This window comes from Gymnogyps californianus, chromosome 1, assembly GCF_018139145.2.
Source record: "Gymnogyps californianus isolate 813 chromosome 1, ASM1813914v2, whole genome shotgun sequence".
In the NCBI taxonomy this organism is placed as follows: domain Eukaryota; kingdom Metazoa; phylum Chordata; class Aves; order Accipitriformes; family Cathartidae; genus Gymnogyps; species Gymnogyps californianus.
This window is the reverse complement of record NC_059471.1, coordinates 11606702-11622441: the sequence shown is the minus strand read 5'-3', so window position 1 is coordinate 11622441 and position 15740 is coordinate 11606702. Positions and strand designations below refer to the sequence as shown.

Here is a 15740-nt window from a genome sequence, read left to right as displayed (position 1 = left end):
TCTTCCCCTCTGGTCAGGGACTACAACGCTCAGGTGCAGAGGTACTATGGGTTAGATTTGGAAAGATGGGAGAATTTCTTACCAAGTGCGTAATGATGCAGGTAGGTGCCAAACAGGCTTTTTCCAAAGCACCCTGTACGCAATACCTTTAAAAAGTCATCCCCGGATTGAACTGGCTATTTGTAGTACAAAGGGCCTCTCACCCGCTCATAAATTCGGGTACCAGATTCAGCTGGTCGCTCCTTCCTGCATCTAGGAGAACAGGTCAAAAAAGGTGAAAAATTAAAAAAAAAAAAAAAAAAAAAAAAATCCCAGCTACAGCACAGCTTGGCAAAGGAACAGTTTGTTCTAATTCTTCCCTTTAAGTATGTATGACCAGTCTTCTGTATCTTTGAGTGAACTAAGCTTTGGCAACACAGAAGAAGTTGTGAGTCTGTTTCAATCACCAAGCTTGAAGTACTTTGTAAAGTATCCATATAGCATATGGAAAACATTATTAATTTTTTTTTCTGTTTATCCCAGATTTTTTTTTTAATCCCTAAATCTTAGAACTTGAATGTGAAGTTATTCATTAGGCTGAGCTGAGTATATAGCAGGTGCTCTGCCAGACTTAGAAAGTACGAAAAGTGCAGCTGACACGTAACACCATTATTATCTGCTAACATTGACCTGAATACTGTAATTGCCAAAGGAAAAGTCAGGAAATGTATACCAGACATGAATGACCATTTGAATGCGTTGCTGTAATTGGAGAGATCGCTTACACTTTTAAACTACAATATTTGAAAGCTGGGATGAAAGTAGGAAATGACCACTTAAAATTCTTCAATTTAAGATGCACTATAACAGCAGCAAGACATTTCCAACTAGCACAGTTGTTCTACCTCTCTCAGCTTGGCTAAAGATACAGCAACTTCAGGCACCCATTGGCTACTGATGCTGATGCCAGCCTTGCTTTTAGGTAATAATATCCTAGATGAACAACGGGGATTCAAATAATGTTCAGTGAGGACATCCAGTACAGCTAGCCTATGTACTGCTTTCCTTATAGACAATTCCTCACCCACAAATTTTACCCAGAATTTAACATGCTTACTCTACATAGGTAGGGTCACTTATAAAATATTCACATTTTCTGAAACTGATGTTTGTCAATATGCATTATTAATGTCAATAATATTTGATATACAGAACATGAGGCTAAGCTGTCTGTCGCAGTTTCTTGCTACACTGGAGGCACCTGAAGTATCTAAAGTCTTATGGCAAGCTGTTAAAGTGGAAGTTTAGAAACTACTAGCTATTCTTACTCCACTTGCAAACTCCATGCAGAACAGCAGCAAATTTAATATTTAGAGCATTCCAAGTGATCAAAGGGATTAACGCATTTTACTTTTAAACTTTAATTAGAGATGTCCAAGTTCACAAGATTGCTTTGGCAATCAATTGTAAAGGTCTTAATCATCCACTAATGTCTTCATTTCATGTTCAAAGACGCAGTGCCAAGAATTTCAAGACTGTCCCTCTGTTAGAAGCCTAATCAGGCTTCCTAAAATTAGGAAACCCTGTGTATTGAACACTAAATGACAGACTTTCCAGGTCCATAATCTTTTTTTTTTTTTTTGCAGCTAGGCCTGGAAGTCTTGACAAATGTCTTCACTGCTAATGCGCAGTGCTTGCACTTCTGCAACACAAGAGAAGTCCTCTTGCATCCGTGGTTTCTTTTCAGAAGGGGACAAATCCTGCAACTCTGAGATCCTAATAGCTCCACAGTGATCCTATTACTTGGTAATGAAGAGCTTATTTGACAAAAAGGTTATCACTACCTGCAGACCTGTCAATTTAGGTTAAGAACAGTGAAGTGTAAAGGCACGTTTAAGTTTCATATGCTCATCTTCTAATTATTAGTAAGAGAAGATTTGTTGTGTTGCCAAGAGCCAAAACAGTCTCATATAATCAGATGCACAAACAGATGCATCAGGCTGTTGGCTGAACTGTTCACCAAGGAACAAAACCCCTCTCTGCCTGCAATCACAGTGTCTGCTAGCCGAGCAATATGGGACCTGGCATCACAGGTCTTGCATAAGATTCACCCATCTTTGAAGAAGATGAAGAGACTATTTTCAACTAGTATTTTTTCATTGTTGTAAGTTGTCTTGGGTAACTCATCAGAACCTGAAAGGAAAACCCCTTCTCTCTCATAGTTCAGTTGCACAGAAGCAAGTACTTCAAGGAACTGAAATAACAAGATGTTCTACACTGGCAAACACCAACATAAGCACAATAGCTGCTTTGGATACACACTGAGCAGCAGCTTGCCAAAAGCAGTTGCTTAATATGTATTTCCTGCAACTGTTCTTTATTGCTCAAGAATACAGCAAAATAACAACCGTCACAAGTATGATGTTCAATTCAAACATGTTCTATGCAAGAAGTTCTCATATATATACATATACACACACCTCGTAACACACGATGTGGACATAAGTCTGAACCAGTTCACACAGGTTTCAAAAAGACCTTTAGCAATTAATCATCAAACAAAAGAAAAGCTTTGTGCAACACCTTACTAGAAGCTTCAAGAAGGCTACGATTACAACCAAAAAAGACAAAAACATGACTTTTTTATTTTAAAAGAACTCAAAAGAGCTGATCTTCAGGAGGGTATTATTGTTTCCCTGGATGATAATCAGTGACAGTGGGGGGCAGGAAGACCACAAGTGTGCAGATCCAAGGTCTACTGCATGAGAGTTACCTGCTTCTATCCAGACATGAATTTAGACAAGTCACCCACAAACTCAAATTGTCAGAATTTTGCAAGCAGAGTAAGACCCTTTTCTCCACATGCCTGCAAAAAACAAGGACAGAAACCACAAGCAAACTAACTGACACAACAAAGGCTCATCTATAGCCATCAGAGAGGAAGACATTTGCCACAAGCTGTGACTTCATAACACTCTCAACTTAAACAAATCACTAAGTAAATATCTCTCTCAAAAATGGGTCACCCAGAAGCCACATCAACGTATAAACTCCAACTCAAGAATGTCACGTAGTGAAGACTGTTCCTTGATTCTTAAGTTTTATTTAGCCTTAATTCTTGACAAGGTAGCTCTGCGTCTCCTCTGCTGTCCCACTTCTCAAACAAGTCCATTAGCTTCCACAAGGACAGCCATTCCCGGTGGTATAAGCCACTAAAAGGCCTATCGATAGCACAATTCAATCCTAGTAATTTTCATCTTTCAGAAATACTTGCAAAGATCTATTAAGAAAAAGTAGGGGCATGAGGGGAAAGGGAACAACTCTGAGCAGATACCTTTCATGTAGCAAAGGACTACTGAATTTAATTTTATAAAAGAAAAATACGTTAATTACTCAGCTATATTACTCTAGATAGAGCAATCTGCAAAGATACAGCTGAAAGGAACTTTTTCAAAAAGTTGTATTTTATATGTCACTGAAAAAAAGTTTTATTACAAACACTACAGTGGACATATCTGTACAGGAAATAAATTTGGCTTTGTTTTCTTGTATTGCCCCGTAAGTTCCATTTCCCTTTGCTGCACGGGCAGTGATCGTTCGCAGCACAGTGATGATTTAAAGCCTTCACAGAGAGGCTGATGGATTATTAGCATGGAGTTAGGGCGGCCATGAGGAGTTCCATTTTATACACAAAGTTACGCCCTTCCATTTTATTCCACTGCACTTCCTTGAACGGCCCTCGAAGATGATTCCACTTGTTGTCTTGCAGTACATCGCCTTTGGGGAGATCCTTGCACTGACTCCGTGGAAACTGAACCATAACTTTGCTGCCACTTTCCGGACCATTACGTACTGTGATGGAGAGAGATTTTTGTAAGCATTTTTACACTGTAGGAATTCCTCATATTAAATATCCTTCCTCGTGTATGCTATACATTACTCCTACTCAATTCCAAACATGCTGAAAGCAAACAAGGGAAATTACGTTACCTTTTTTTCCCCCCCTCCATTTTCTCTCTCTCTCTCATCTCCCACTTCTCTATGATTTTGTTGCTTTAGCATTGCATGTTCTTGGTTAGAGCAAACCAGAGAAACATTTGACAAAAAACCCCACAGGTACACCTTACAAATGCATTTATTTTTCCCTAATGAAGCCAGGAAAGGCAAAGGTTTTTTTGACGATTCTTACCTTGGATGTATTCCCCACCATCCTGTTGAAAAACGTGATCAAAAAAATATTGTTTCTAGTGGATTTCTCTCAAACGGACAGGAATGAAGTCACTCAGGATAGTTGTTGCTTTTAATCACAAAATTCTGCAAGACTGGTGGAGGGGTGGTGGTGTTCTATTGGCTTGGATGGGTTTTTGTGTTTTGATGTTGGGGATGGTGGTGGTGGTTGTTTGTTTGTTTTTTAAACAAGCAGTTAGGGAGATACCACTTAGCTTTCCCCTCACCTACTAAGCTAGCCTTCTACAAAGAGATGACTATCAGGCTGACAACATAATTTCTCCTTCATAAATTGATGCTGACTATTCCTCATCACCTTCTTGTCCTTAATATGTTTGGAAACGGCTTCTGGGACTGATTTTTTTTGCCTCATCTTCCCAGTAATTCCAATGAGGCTGACCAGACTGTAGTTCCCCAGATTCTCCTTCTTCAATACAGGATGTGACATCTGCCTTCATCCAGTCCTCAGGAACCCTTCCTGATAACCATGACCTTTCAAAGATGATCAAGAGTGGCCTTACAATGACATCAGCCAGCTCCCTCAGCACTCATGGATACATCCCACCTGGTCCTGTGAACTTGTGTATGTCTAGCTTGTTCAAAGGTTCTCTCACTCGATCCTCCTCTACTGAGGGTAAGTCTTCTTTGCTCCAAAATTTCCCATGGGTCTCAGGGACCTGGGATTCCTGAAAGTCAGTCTTAAGACCAAAGCAAAGAAGGCATCGAGTACCTTGGTCTCCTCCATGTCCTGTGCCACCAGGTCCTCTCCCCATTTAACAGCAGGCCCACATTTTCCCTATTCTTCCTTTTGCTGCTAACATACCTGTTCAAGCTCTTCTTGTTGCCCTGTACGTCCCTCACCAAATTCAACTCCAGATGGGCTTTAGCTTTCCTGTCCCCATCAATGCATGCTTGGACAGTCTCTCTATCTTCCTCCCAGGTCAACTGATCCTGCTTATAATCTCTTGCAGCTTCCTTTTTTATGTTATGAGTTTAGTCATGAGCTCCCTGTTCACCCACACAGATCTTCTGTCACCTTCACACAACTTCCTGCACATAGGAATGACCATTCTTAAGCTTGAAAGAGGTGATCCTTGAAAAAAAAAATCAACCAGCTCTCTTGGACCCCTCTTCTCTCCATCCCATAGGATGGTATCCCATAGGATTCTTCCAAGAAGATCCCTGAAGAGACCAAACTCTGTTCTCATTAAGTCCAGAGTGGTGATCCTGTTGTTTGCCTTGTTCGCTTCTCTCAGGATCTTGATGGTTTCCGTAATCTATTTTTTCTATGCTAATTCTAAGAAATATTTTCAAGCCTGTGTAAATTAAATCAGGTTTATATTAAGTGGCTTACTGGGCAAAGTATTGATTCTATTTAGGTATCAATTCCGTACACAAAAGAGATAGTCTCTAGACTTCTATAGAATAACGTCAATTTATAGCAAAATATTCTAGAAACAATCTCAGAAAGAGACTTACAAAGCCTGTAGAATTCGCTTAAGGATTGTAAGATTTTCCAGACATTTGCAATATAAAACACTACCTGAAATGGCATAGTCTCCATTTGGTGATGCTACCGTTATTGCTGATGCATTGCCAATACTCTCCACCGGCCCCAGACCAACATGATTACTGAAACTCAGCACGTGCCATCCCATAACTTTCGCAAGCTGCTGAACGGCATGTACTTGGTGCTGTGACATCTGAAAGATAACAAGAGGTTCATCTTCTGTTTGATGTTTGCACACCACAGAAAGAATTGCTTACTGGTTTTACCAAGCATTTTTTCTTCTTCTGTGCAGTAGTTATTTATAAAAGTGACTTTGTCTTCTAAGTTCTCTGGTTTCACAGGAACTTTTTTTTTTTTTAAAAACATATATGCTATGTAAGTGATAGTAGAGCTTTGTGTTACTTGAATTTAGACTAGTCCCTTTGCAGAGAGAGAAGACCACTGTATTAAGCACACTATGCAGTTAGATGAATTCTTCATAGGTATATGGGCTTATGCATTTTATTTAAGTATTGCTTTCAATTTACAAAAACCTTTATTTAGGTCTCAAGAACTAATCCAAGTGATACAAACAGGATTTTGAAATAATCTTTTCGTTGAATGGAAATGAGACCTCTGCCGTAAAATATATAAAATCTGTAAGAGTATTATCATAGCAAACTCAGGGGAAAAAAAAAAAAGTTGAGGTTCTTAGATGCATGATTATCTCCAGTAATGTTAAAGTGAGCATTAATGAGCATTGAGCTTTAACAGTTTAAAACATTTAAAAGTTTAAATGCTAATGGTTTTCTGTATCAAGACTTAACACTTGTAACAAGGAAGTATCTAGCACTGTTCAGCAGTTCTCTGTGAAAAAGTTTGAAAACACTTGACCAAAAAGAGAGACCCTCAGCAGAATCTGTTTCAACTTGTTTTCTGCGTCATGGAGTTTCATATAACTGCAACAGGCCAACCACTGCTATTAAAAGACCTGTATTTTGACTATTTATAATGCATAGTAGGGAGACTGTCACTTCTGAATAAAACCAGCAGCTTGCTCTAAGCAATTAAGGAAACACAGTTCATTCAAATATCAGCTGATTTAGTAATGGCTGATGCAAAGTGAACGCTAACAAGACAATGTTGAAATGACAGTAATTGTAGGCTAATTAAGATCTCTACTCTAGATAGAACTTGGTTACAGTAAGTTCCATATATTGAATACCTTATTGTCTGCTATGACTCTCACTGACTCGTTCTCAAGTAAGCAAAAATCTTAGTGCTCCCATAATGAGTAGCATAAAGAAATGTATTTTAAATGGGAGGGAAAAATTTATTACCGCTGACCTTAGTAAAAACTGGCATTATATTTTAGTAACAGTTGCTAAAGTCACTATACAAACATACTGAAAGATTCAGTCATCCACCTTCCTATCTTCACTACCTTCATTTGAAGTTTTCTAACATTTTCTACATAGATAAAGGTGAGATTCTAACTTCTTCTGTTTCCCAAACACTACAAGAAAGGAAAAAATAATGTATATGAGTCTACCTGAGATAAAAGGAAATCCTGCAGTTCTTGCTCTTGATGGGACAATGTAATAACTCTTCCATCTCTATGCACAACTCTGATCTGTTCAACTCCAATGTTCAGCTGTAGTTGAATGGATCTTTGAAGACAAGATGCGTATTTATTCAAAATGCATTACCACTGTCCTGGTTGAGGGCCTGTTCTATCCTACAGCCAAGACTTGGGCAACATATGTACTCTGGAACTGAGACTGCAAATTGCACCAGTGACTGCAGTCTCCTCCACACTGTGGACACAGCCAGAGAGGACTGCTCAAAATGGAAAAAACAACTGGGTCAGCCACTGTCAATGCATTAGTTAATTCACTGCTGCTCAGCATGCAGATGTGCGTTTATGGAATATGAATCTCTTATTTCGATGACAATGTGCATAACTAATACCATGAATTACATGAGTTCCACATTTCAGTACCTATGCAACCAAGCTAGGACTGAGCACTGACTAGCTCTCCATGACCAGACTGGAAGTTTAGAATCCAGCACATACAAAGATACTTTATATTCAGCTATCTCTATCCAAAGTAAATCCCCCCTTAAACAGCCACCTCCACCTTCAATTCCTTTTTTGAAAGGGAACTGTGCGAGTTAACGACTTACTGAGTTTCTTCATTAAAGTGTAAAGTGGGTGAAGAGTTTTCTTAGGGTGGCTGTTCCCCCTACAACTCAGAAAAACAAACACTCGCACACAAATAACAGGCTCTGACTTGTGTGTCTGAAGAGAATCTAAACCTTTAAAACACAACTTGAATACACTCTGCCATTGCTGCATGCTTCTACAACTAGAAAGATACATGCATTTTCATACTTACTTGCATATCTGTTCATATCCTTGAGAAGTTATTAGAACTTTCACACTGGATTCATAAACATCATTTATATTGGACCAGTGGGCCTGAATCTGAGGATCCTCAATACGACTAGCCAGACTGTCAATGGTTCGAGCAGTTCTAAAAAATAAAGACATATTCCACGCACAATAATCTAGACAGTTTGTGCTGTTATCTTGTTTAAAGGAAATGAGTAGGTTATTAGTTTGGGGTTTTTTTGTAGCACACCGAAAAAAAAAAAAAAGGTAAATTTAACAGAACCATGTGGATCAAAGTTCTATTTCAGCACCATTCTGGTGCTAATGAAGCACACTTGTTGACTCTGTACGTTTCACATACATTCTGCAGCAGTATTAAAGAAGTATTACTCAGTATCAGCTACTGCACAGCAAAGAATACTATGAAAGATCTACGCAATTTAAGAAAAGTAAGGACAATTATCAGCAGCCTACATCATAACTGTCACAGAGATCTTGAAATCTGACTTTTCTTTTTTTTTTTTTTTTTTACTAGCTGAGTGTTGTTTGCTCATATTTCATGATATGTTATCGGTTCTTAGTACTTAAAAATAAAGACTATTTTAACAGTGAAGGAAGAAGTAGCTGGTTTTGAGAACACTGAAAAAAGATCAATTGTATTCTACATAATGGTACATTTTACTGTAACTTTAACAAGAATAGCTTGTGACCTACCTGCGCCTCAAAAAGATATGTTTTGCCTGCTTTATTATCTTTTCCAGAAGTCCTTCATTCGACTGTAAAGAACTGATATCATTTTTATCAAAAGCCTGGGGTCCTGCAAGTCTCATTCTCTTATGGCCAAAAGGCGCACTAGCTGGATGGGGCATCACTGTTGAGCTCAGGGTTTGCTTATGACACTGCAACAAACAACAGATGTTATAAAAGGAAGTGACCAAATAATGTATCTGCAAGAAATAATAAATATACTACAATATGCTGCTTCACATCAGATTTTTTAAGTGTACATACTTTCAAAAAGTGCAACTTTTTTACTTTATAAACTTGACAGCACTTTAAAGCCAGCTTTACACTCATACTTTGCCTCCCCTGTTTATGCAGGTCTTTCAAACCTCATGGAAAGTGATTTTTTTTAAAAAAGGTGCTAGCTAACAAAAATTTGGTAGTATGGCAGTAGCTCCTACTAATAAGTCTGCCTTGTATACATCTCTGGAGACAGACAGAATGGTCAAACAAAAATAAAGGAAGAATTTTAGAGATAAAAAATTGAGGTACAAAAAGATTTAGCAACCTGTTCAAAGTCAAGAAAAGAAATTCACAACGAAGCAGGGCACTGAGCCAAAGCTTTGTGAAACCTAGTTCAGTGTTTAAAATACTGGACTATTCCACACAACAGCATGACGTGCAGAGCCATGCTCTAAGGAGATGAACACTCTCTGGAACATGGTTTCACAACTGCTTAGACACCTAAAATTGTGCTCCTTTCCTCAAGAGACGCAACCTCAACCTTCTACCCCAGGTCCTTCTGCTAGATTATACGAGAATCTAAAACACTGAAGCAGAGAAGTGGACGTCAAAAGAAGTGAAGTTATTATGGTAATAGATTGTTCTGTCTTCATGGGAGTATGGTCTGAACAGATGCTCACTTAAAGTACTTGACAAGTACTAATTAGACAAGAAAAAAGAGAGACTAATGAGCTGTACTGGAAAAACCTTGCACGGCTTTTCTGAAGTGAGCAGCCGGGCCTGAGGTTAAGTAAAGAACTAGTGTTCCATGAAAGCATTAACTGGAACTCCCTAACCACCTATACACACTAAAACTGAACGGTAGGTTGCCTTACACAAATAGATAGAAAGTGACTGGCCTCTAGTGGCACTCTGTTGTTACAACAGTGCCGCACACTATGTAGAAGACTGAACAAAAGCCCAACAACTCTTCAGCACTTGACCATAAATGCATTACCTCTCTAATAAGCTGATGCAAATTGTGTTCCAGAACATATAGATGATCCTCTGGATTCTGTTTTTCAGAAGCAGACTTTTGTGATTTTTTGTCATTGGAAGAGTGACACAAAGAAATAGACAACTGCAAACCTGTACAAAGCAGATTTAAAAAAGAAAAAAAATGAGGACACTGACAATTTTCAAGGAGGCTACTGAGAACTGCTTTTCTTCATGTTTTATAGTCAGTAGTTTTACAACCAGTACTCACCATATCAGAGAATAATCAAAGAATGATGTTGGAGAGCACAGCACCAAAGGCAAGTAAGACTTGCTACTCACTGAAGTGTTGACAGGCCAACTATTAACTCACTAGGTGCACTCCACACCAATTTCTATGACTCAATCCCACACAAAAAGAAGACTCCCCAGAATCCCATTCCTTCCCCAAAGAAGGAATGATTTACCATCATATAAATTTTAAGCTATCCAGAAACATATTCTTCATGTGATATAATCAATTGTGTACCCCTTGTAAGAACAGAGGATTCACCAGCCAACTCTGAGCCATCCTCATGCAGTTTAATTATCCTCATTGAAGAGTATTAGCCTCCGTTCTTCTGAAGACCCATTAACTCAAGTCTTAAATTTCACCTGCATACAATCCAGGAGCAATGACTTATGCACAGCTCCAAACTGCAACATGCACATGGCATTACAGTTGACAGCTTTAAGTGCTACTGACCAAAAAAACAATCACAAAAGAAAAACAATCCAAAATCCACACAATAAATGTTGAATGTGTCTATAATTAGCAAGCAAAATTCAAATTCTGGGAAATTCTGTTTTCTTAAAACCTTTGAAAAACAAGGAGATTACTTTTTTTTTTAAGAACAGAGCGTTAAAAAACGTCACATCAGTCAGAATTTCAGTTCATGTTTAAGCAAACAATCATAGGTTAAGTCGTCTTAAAAATTTTCCTACCTGGGAAAGGCTGGGAGATTATCTGATTTTTCACAACAATGTGAGGAATTTGTGATTTAATTTGAACAGCTTCTCGTGACAGCTGGGCAAAAATTTCTTTACATAAAAGAACATTCTGTGCAGTCTCCAACTTTGTCTGCCAGTGTGGAGAACCTGAAAAATATAAATCAACATTTGCAGAAGGAAAGAGTAAAGAGAAGCTACCTTTTTGTTCAGATACCAGCTACTGTGCAGTAGCTATGAGTAACCGCTAAGGTAAGGTAGTCAGTATCTTCTATCCAAACTGAGTATTTTCAGAATTTTATCTCAGTTAAGCAAGCACTTTAAGATAACACTAATGCATTTTACTTTGATTTTACATATACGTATATTGTGAACTGCAACTGCCTTCTGGAACTGCCTATTACATTCCTAGGCCTTTTGTGAACTCTGCTTATGAATTTCTGCTTCTTAAGTTGCAATTCACTTTCAATGATACTTCTAGCTTTATTAAATTCACGCTACGATGAACCACCAAATAATGTTAAGTTCATGTATGTGCTTTCACAGGATTTATAGGCCCAAAATTCTTGGAAGGTTCTGGTCTAAGTAAGCACACAAGCTCTATACTGTACCCTGAATATCATAAGAAACATCTACATAGTACAGCATCCTGTCTACGTTCAAGACAGCACAAGCATCTGTGTCACAGACCACTGTGAAATAAAATCCTGCCAGTTCTTTTTAATCCTAAAGAGTAAAGGATGAATTTTCAATCCCAAAGGTTTACAGCTTTACATACTGGCACATACCAAGTGAATCAATCTACTATCTGCCAGGTGAGCTGTTGGTAATTAATGCACATACTGCCAGCACAGTTTCAGATCCAGAGAAAATGTACGAGCCACAGAAACAAATGATGCATTTTGGGCAAAGTTAAGAGTGATCAGACAGTCATTCATTTCGGTTGAACTAATGGGATGTAACTGGCTGAAGCACAATACCTTGGTTTGCTTTCGGTTATGTGCTCAAACTTTTAATGACTAACAAAAGGTGCTCCAGAATACTTAAAATACAATCCTAGTAATTTTGTTTCAGAAACTGAATAAACACATATGAAAAACTGAAGGAGTATGCTTTGAAAGCATCATGTTTCCAAAGCCCAAGCAGCACCTAAACAGAAAATTCCAGTTTAAATAAGAATATGCTTGTTCACTCTTCTTTCAAACCATATGCTAAAATTTTCAAATAAACTTCATATGCAAACCTATTTCTTGAGAACATGCTCAAAAAACAACATATAGCTAGCTATACCTGGTTTTGATTTTGGCATGGGTCTTTTAAAGAGATTGACTGTCCCAAGGTCACCAATGTCTGGAGCTTGTTTCTGAATAGAAACCTAGGCAAAAGAGAATGTTATTTGATGTTTGTTCTTTGTTGCAAGCATACAAATACCAAAACGAAACCCACACTACATTATTAAAGTTTCTCTGGCAAACCTTGATATAGGCTGATCCCTCTAAATCACTTGGAATTTGAACATCCAAAGGACAGTAATCCTCAGGTATCTTTTTATCCAGGTCAATGTCAGTGTTCTTTATCACCTCAAATGTGCCATGATGAAGAAAAAGGGAGCCTAAGAAAGGAAGGACAAAGACATACATACTATATATAATGCATCTTCTGCAAATAATGGAGCTCATACCTCTGTTTTGGAAGAATACGTATTTCTAAGTCTCCAAATCTCCATAGTTGCGCTGGACTCAAATTTCTTAAGGACTTCTTAAAAAAAACAGGTAAATTAGAAAGCTCATTTCAGCACATCAGCATTTCAGTCCTCCCGTGTGTGATGTGTAATATTTTACAGTAAGTTAGCAAGTAGTATTTAATAATTATGGGAGAAAAGCAACAGTGTTTCAAAATGGTGTCAGTAGATGCAGGGAAGGATTAAAAAAAGGTATTTGGTTAAAACAAGATAAAAAGTTAACTGCCTGAAGTTTTGCACCTTAAGCTACTTGCTTGCAACACCCTTACTGATTTAAAGGAACGCTGATTACGTTTGGCTTGCAGTCTTAAAACTATGACAATGTTCTCTCTGTAAAAAACAACTGTACAGCCAGTCATTCAGGTGGGACTGCTAAAAGCAGGTGCCCACATCTGTCCTAGCTGCATCCCTTTTACATCCAGGGCACGGTTCATCTAATTTAGGATAAATCATCTAAAAAGAGACATAATCTGTGTTACATCTACAGCTTCTTCATGAACACAAGATGAATAACTCTAAATTCGTCCTTCCCCTCCTTCACCGATGACAACGGGAGCCCAACATAACCGGTTCAGATGCCTGCTTTGTATCTACATCTTAAGTTTCGTGAGATTCTATATTCACTCTTTCACTCCATAATTGGCTCTAGAACTCTGGGCTGGTTACTTTCTTACTTTAATCCATGAAATAACGCATATTCTGAGCATTATTTCTCACCAGCGTAAGAATAATAGGTAAAATAAATCTATCTTCGACGATGCTCCTTAGTCATACGGTTTAATCCTAGGTAGTCCTCCAAGGAGCAGGGATTTAGACGCGATGATCCTTACAAGTCCCTTCCAACTTGAGATATTCTATGATTCTATGATCTTCGCTCAGAGGAAAATGCAACGTACTCCTCAATTTTTTTTTTAAATGCTTTACAGACCAAATGTAGATAAAAGCCAGATTTACAAGGTCTACCTGTCCACTAACTGATTAACTGCATTGTCAATGCAGAATTGTTTCGGTAAAGCAATCCTTACTAGAGAATGCTACACAGTTCGCCTTTAAAATCACTTTCTAGGTTGAGGATGACACGATATTTTTCCTGATAATAAAACAAGTTTCCTTCTTTTATAATCCTGTCTCACAATTACAATAAACTTTTATTAAATTATATTATTTATTATTAGAGATATTCCATCTGTTTTTCCAGTTACAAAAAAAAAAATTCATAAAATATAAATATCTATTCTTGACAAAAACAAAAGACCCTACTGTTTACCTGCACTTCTGTAGCTCAGATCGCCAAGAATTTTGTCTCCCACTTTTCTCAGCTTCCAGTGCTGTCTCAGTCTTAGTAGTTCAGAGTTGAAATCTCTTTGTCGCTTGTTTTCCTGGTTTTCTGCAACTGATTTGGATAATCTTTCTGCACCTTTCAACAGGATTTGAGCTGCTCCAGCTAATGACTTCTTTTTTGAAATCAACTGTAGAAACTGAGGATTCTAGTAACAAAAAAAAGAGAAAAAGCTACTTGCACCTTAATTCTCAAAAAATTACTACTAGTGAAAACTAATTGACAGTGACTGATAACTTGTTTTTGCTAGACGTTCAGTAACTTATTTAGAATTACTTTCACACCAGCATTACGCAGCCACAAGTAGCATTTTGACTTACAGCTTCAGCAAAGAGGCCTTTGAAATCAGCCTCACTTCCCATTCTCAGCCTTACCCTGAACCATAAAGCACTGTACCAGCACATTGCAAAGACCACTTTACTAAAACCTGTATGTGCCATACATGAAAAAATCCAGTGAAATAAAATCTTTAGTATCAAGCCATACAAACTACACAACTAGGTACAATATACCTGTTTTGGAGGAAGGGGATCCTGCACAACTGGATCTAGAGTCATGAACTTTTTATCCTTGACAATACTAAGAACATCGTACAACACACACATCTCAGTCAAGGCACTTCTTAAGTTGTTCCTCACTGAATCCCAAGGCCAGAGGGATGGCTGAAACTTTACCAACCCTAAAAATGAAACCAAAGAGGAGAAAACAAAGGATTGTAAAAAGATAGGGTGTAGGGCTCGTTCTTAAACCACAGAGGGATCGTAACGGCATGAAATACAACATAACCGCACAATATCTTGATCTATCTTTTTCCACTCTACCACCGTAATCTGCTGGGACTCGGTCACGAATATCCTGACCTGATGCACGGCCAACCGTGGGAATCCGCGGGGGAGGGCAAGCCAGGCCCAAGCGCCTGTGGGGCTGCAGGGCGGGCACCGCCACAGCTCGGCAGGCCTCCGTCAGCTGCAGCCCCGGTGAGAGAGCTCAGGCTCTGGGCCCAGCCACGGGCCGACTGACAGGGAGCCGCGGGCTCGCCGCCTCTCACCTTCCTCATCCTCCGCCTCGCCCGGCTCGGCCCAGGCGCGACCCGCCGAACCCGGCTCGTCCTCCTCGGAGCCGGAGCCCTGGCTGAAGTCGATGCGCTGCGCCAGGCGCGCCAGGTTCTGGGACATGGAGAGCGGCTGCAGGTAGGTCTCGCTGCCATCCAGCCCCACCTCCTGCACCTGCTTCTCGCACGCCGACTCGATGCTGATGCGCACCGCCGGCACACCCGCCATCTTGCTGCGACCTCCGACCGCGGCTGCCGGCCGTGCGCGCGCCCTGCGCGCCGACTACGGGTGCCGGGCGGAGGCGGGCCGGTGAGGGGGCGGGGCCAGCGCCGGGCGGGCTCGGCTGTCTCCGGAGAGCGCTCGGGAGGGGGCGGAGCCGGCCGGCGAGGGGCGGGCGGCCGGCCCTGAGGGGACGGTCGGGCCTGAGGGAACGTTCGCGAACGAGAGTGGGAGCGGCGGGGCTGCCTCCCTTGGCTGCGGGCAGTCATGTCCAGGGCCGATTACGGTACGTGGCCGCTTTCCTTCTCCCTCTCGCGTCGCAGGCAAAGCCCAGCCGGGTTTACTCCTCAGAGCTGCAGGGATTTTCTTTT

At 39.8% G+C, this 15740-nt stretch overlaps 1 protein-coding gene across 1 annotated transcript; it reads right to left on the bottom strand.

Moving 5' to 3' along the window:
* Positions 1 to 2603: 2603 nt before the first annotated feature.
* On the bottom strand, positions 2604 to 15378 carry MED17 (mediator complex subunit 17). The gene is made up of 12 exons (XM_050892552.1): positions 15147 to 15378; positions 14611 to 14777; positions 14027 to 14246; positions 12494 to 12630; positions 12309 to 12393; positions 11016 to 11168; positions 10054 to 10184; positions 8805 to 8989; positions 8095 to 8232; positions 7248 to 7365; positions 5750 to 5909; positions 2604 to 3831 (listed from the first exon to the last, which is right to left on the bottom strand). Exons 1-12 carry the CDS (start codon positions 15376 to 15378, stop codon positions 3626 to 3628), a joined length of 1932 nt encoding a protein of 643 aa, XP_050748509.1. The 3' UTR covers positions 2604 to 3625.
* Positions 15379 to 15740: the final 362 nt, after the last annotated feature.

What these genes read in the sequence shown, in the direction of transcription:
- MED17 (XM_050892552.1), bottom strand. Translation starts at nt 15,378, where the DNA reads ATGGCGGGTGTGCCGGCGGTGCGCATCAGCATCGAGTCGGCGTGCGAG. An exon ending in ATCCCCTTCCTCCAAAACAG is followed by an intron (nt 14,247 to 14,610) that starts GTATATTGTACC and finishes TTTTGTTACTAG; the next exon opens with AATCCTCAGTTTCTACAGTT. An exon ending in TGGAGACTATGCCATTTCAG is followed by an intron (nt 3,832 to 5,749) that starts GTAGTGTTTTAT and finishes TCTCCATCACAG; the next exon opens with TACGTAATGGTCCGGAAAGT.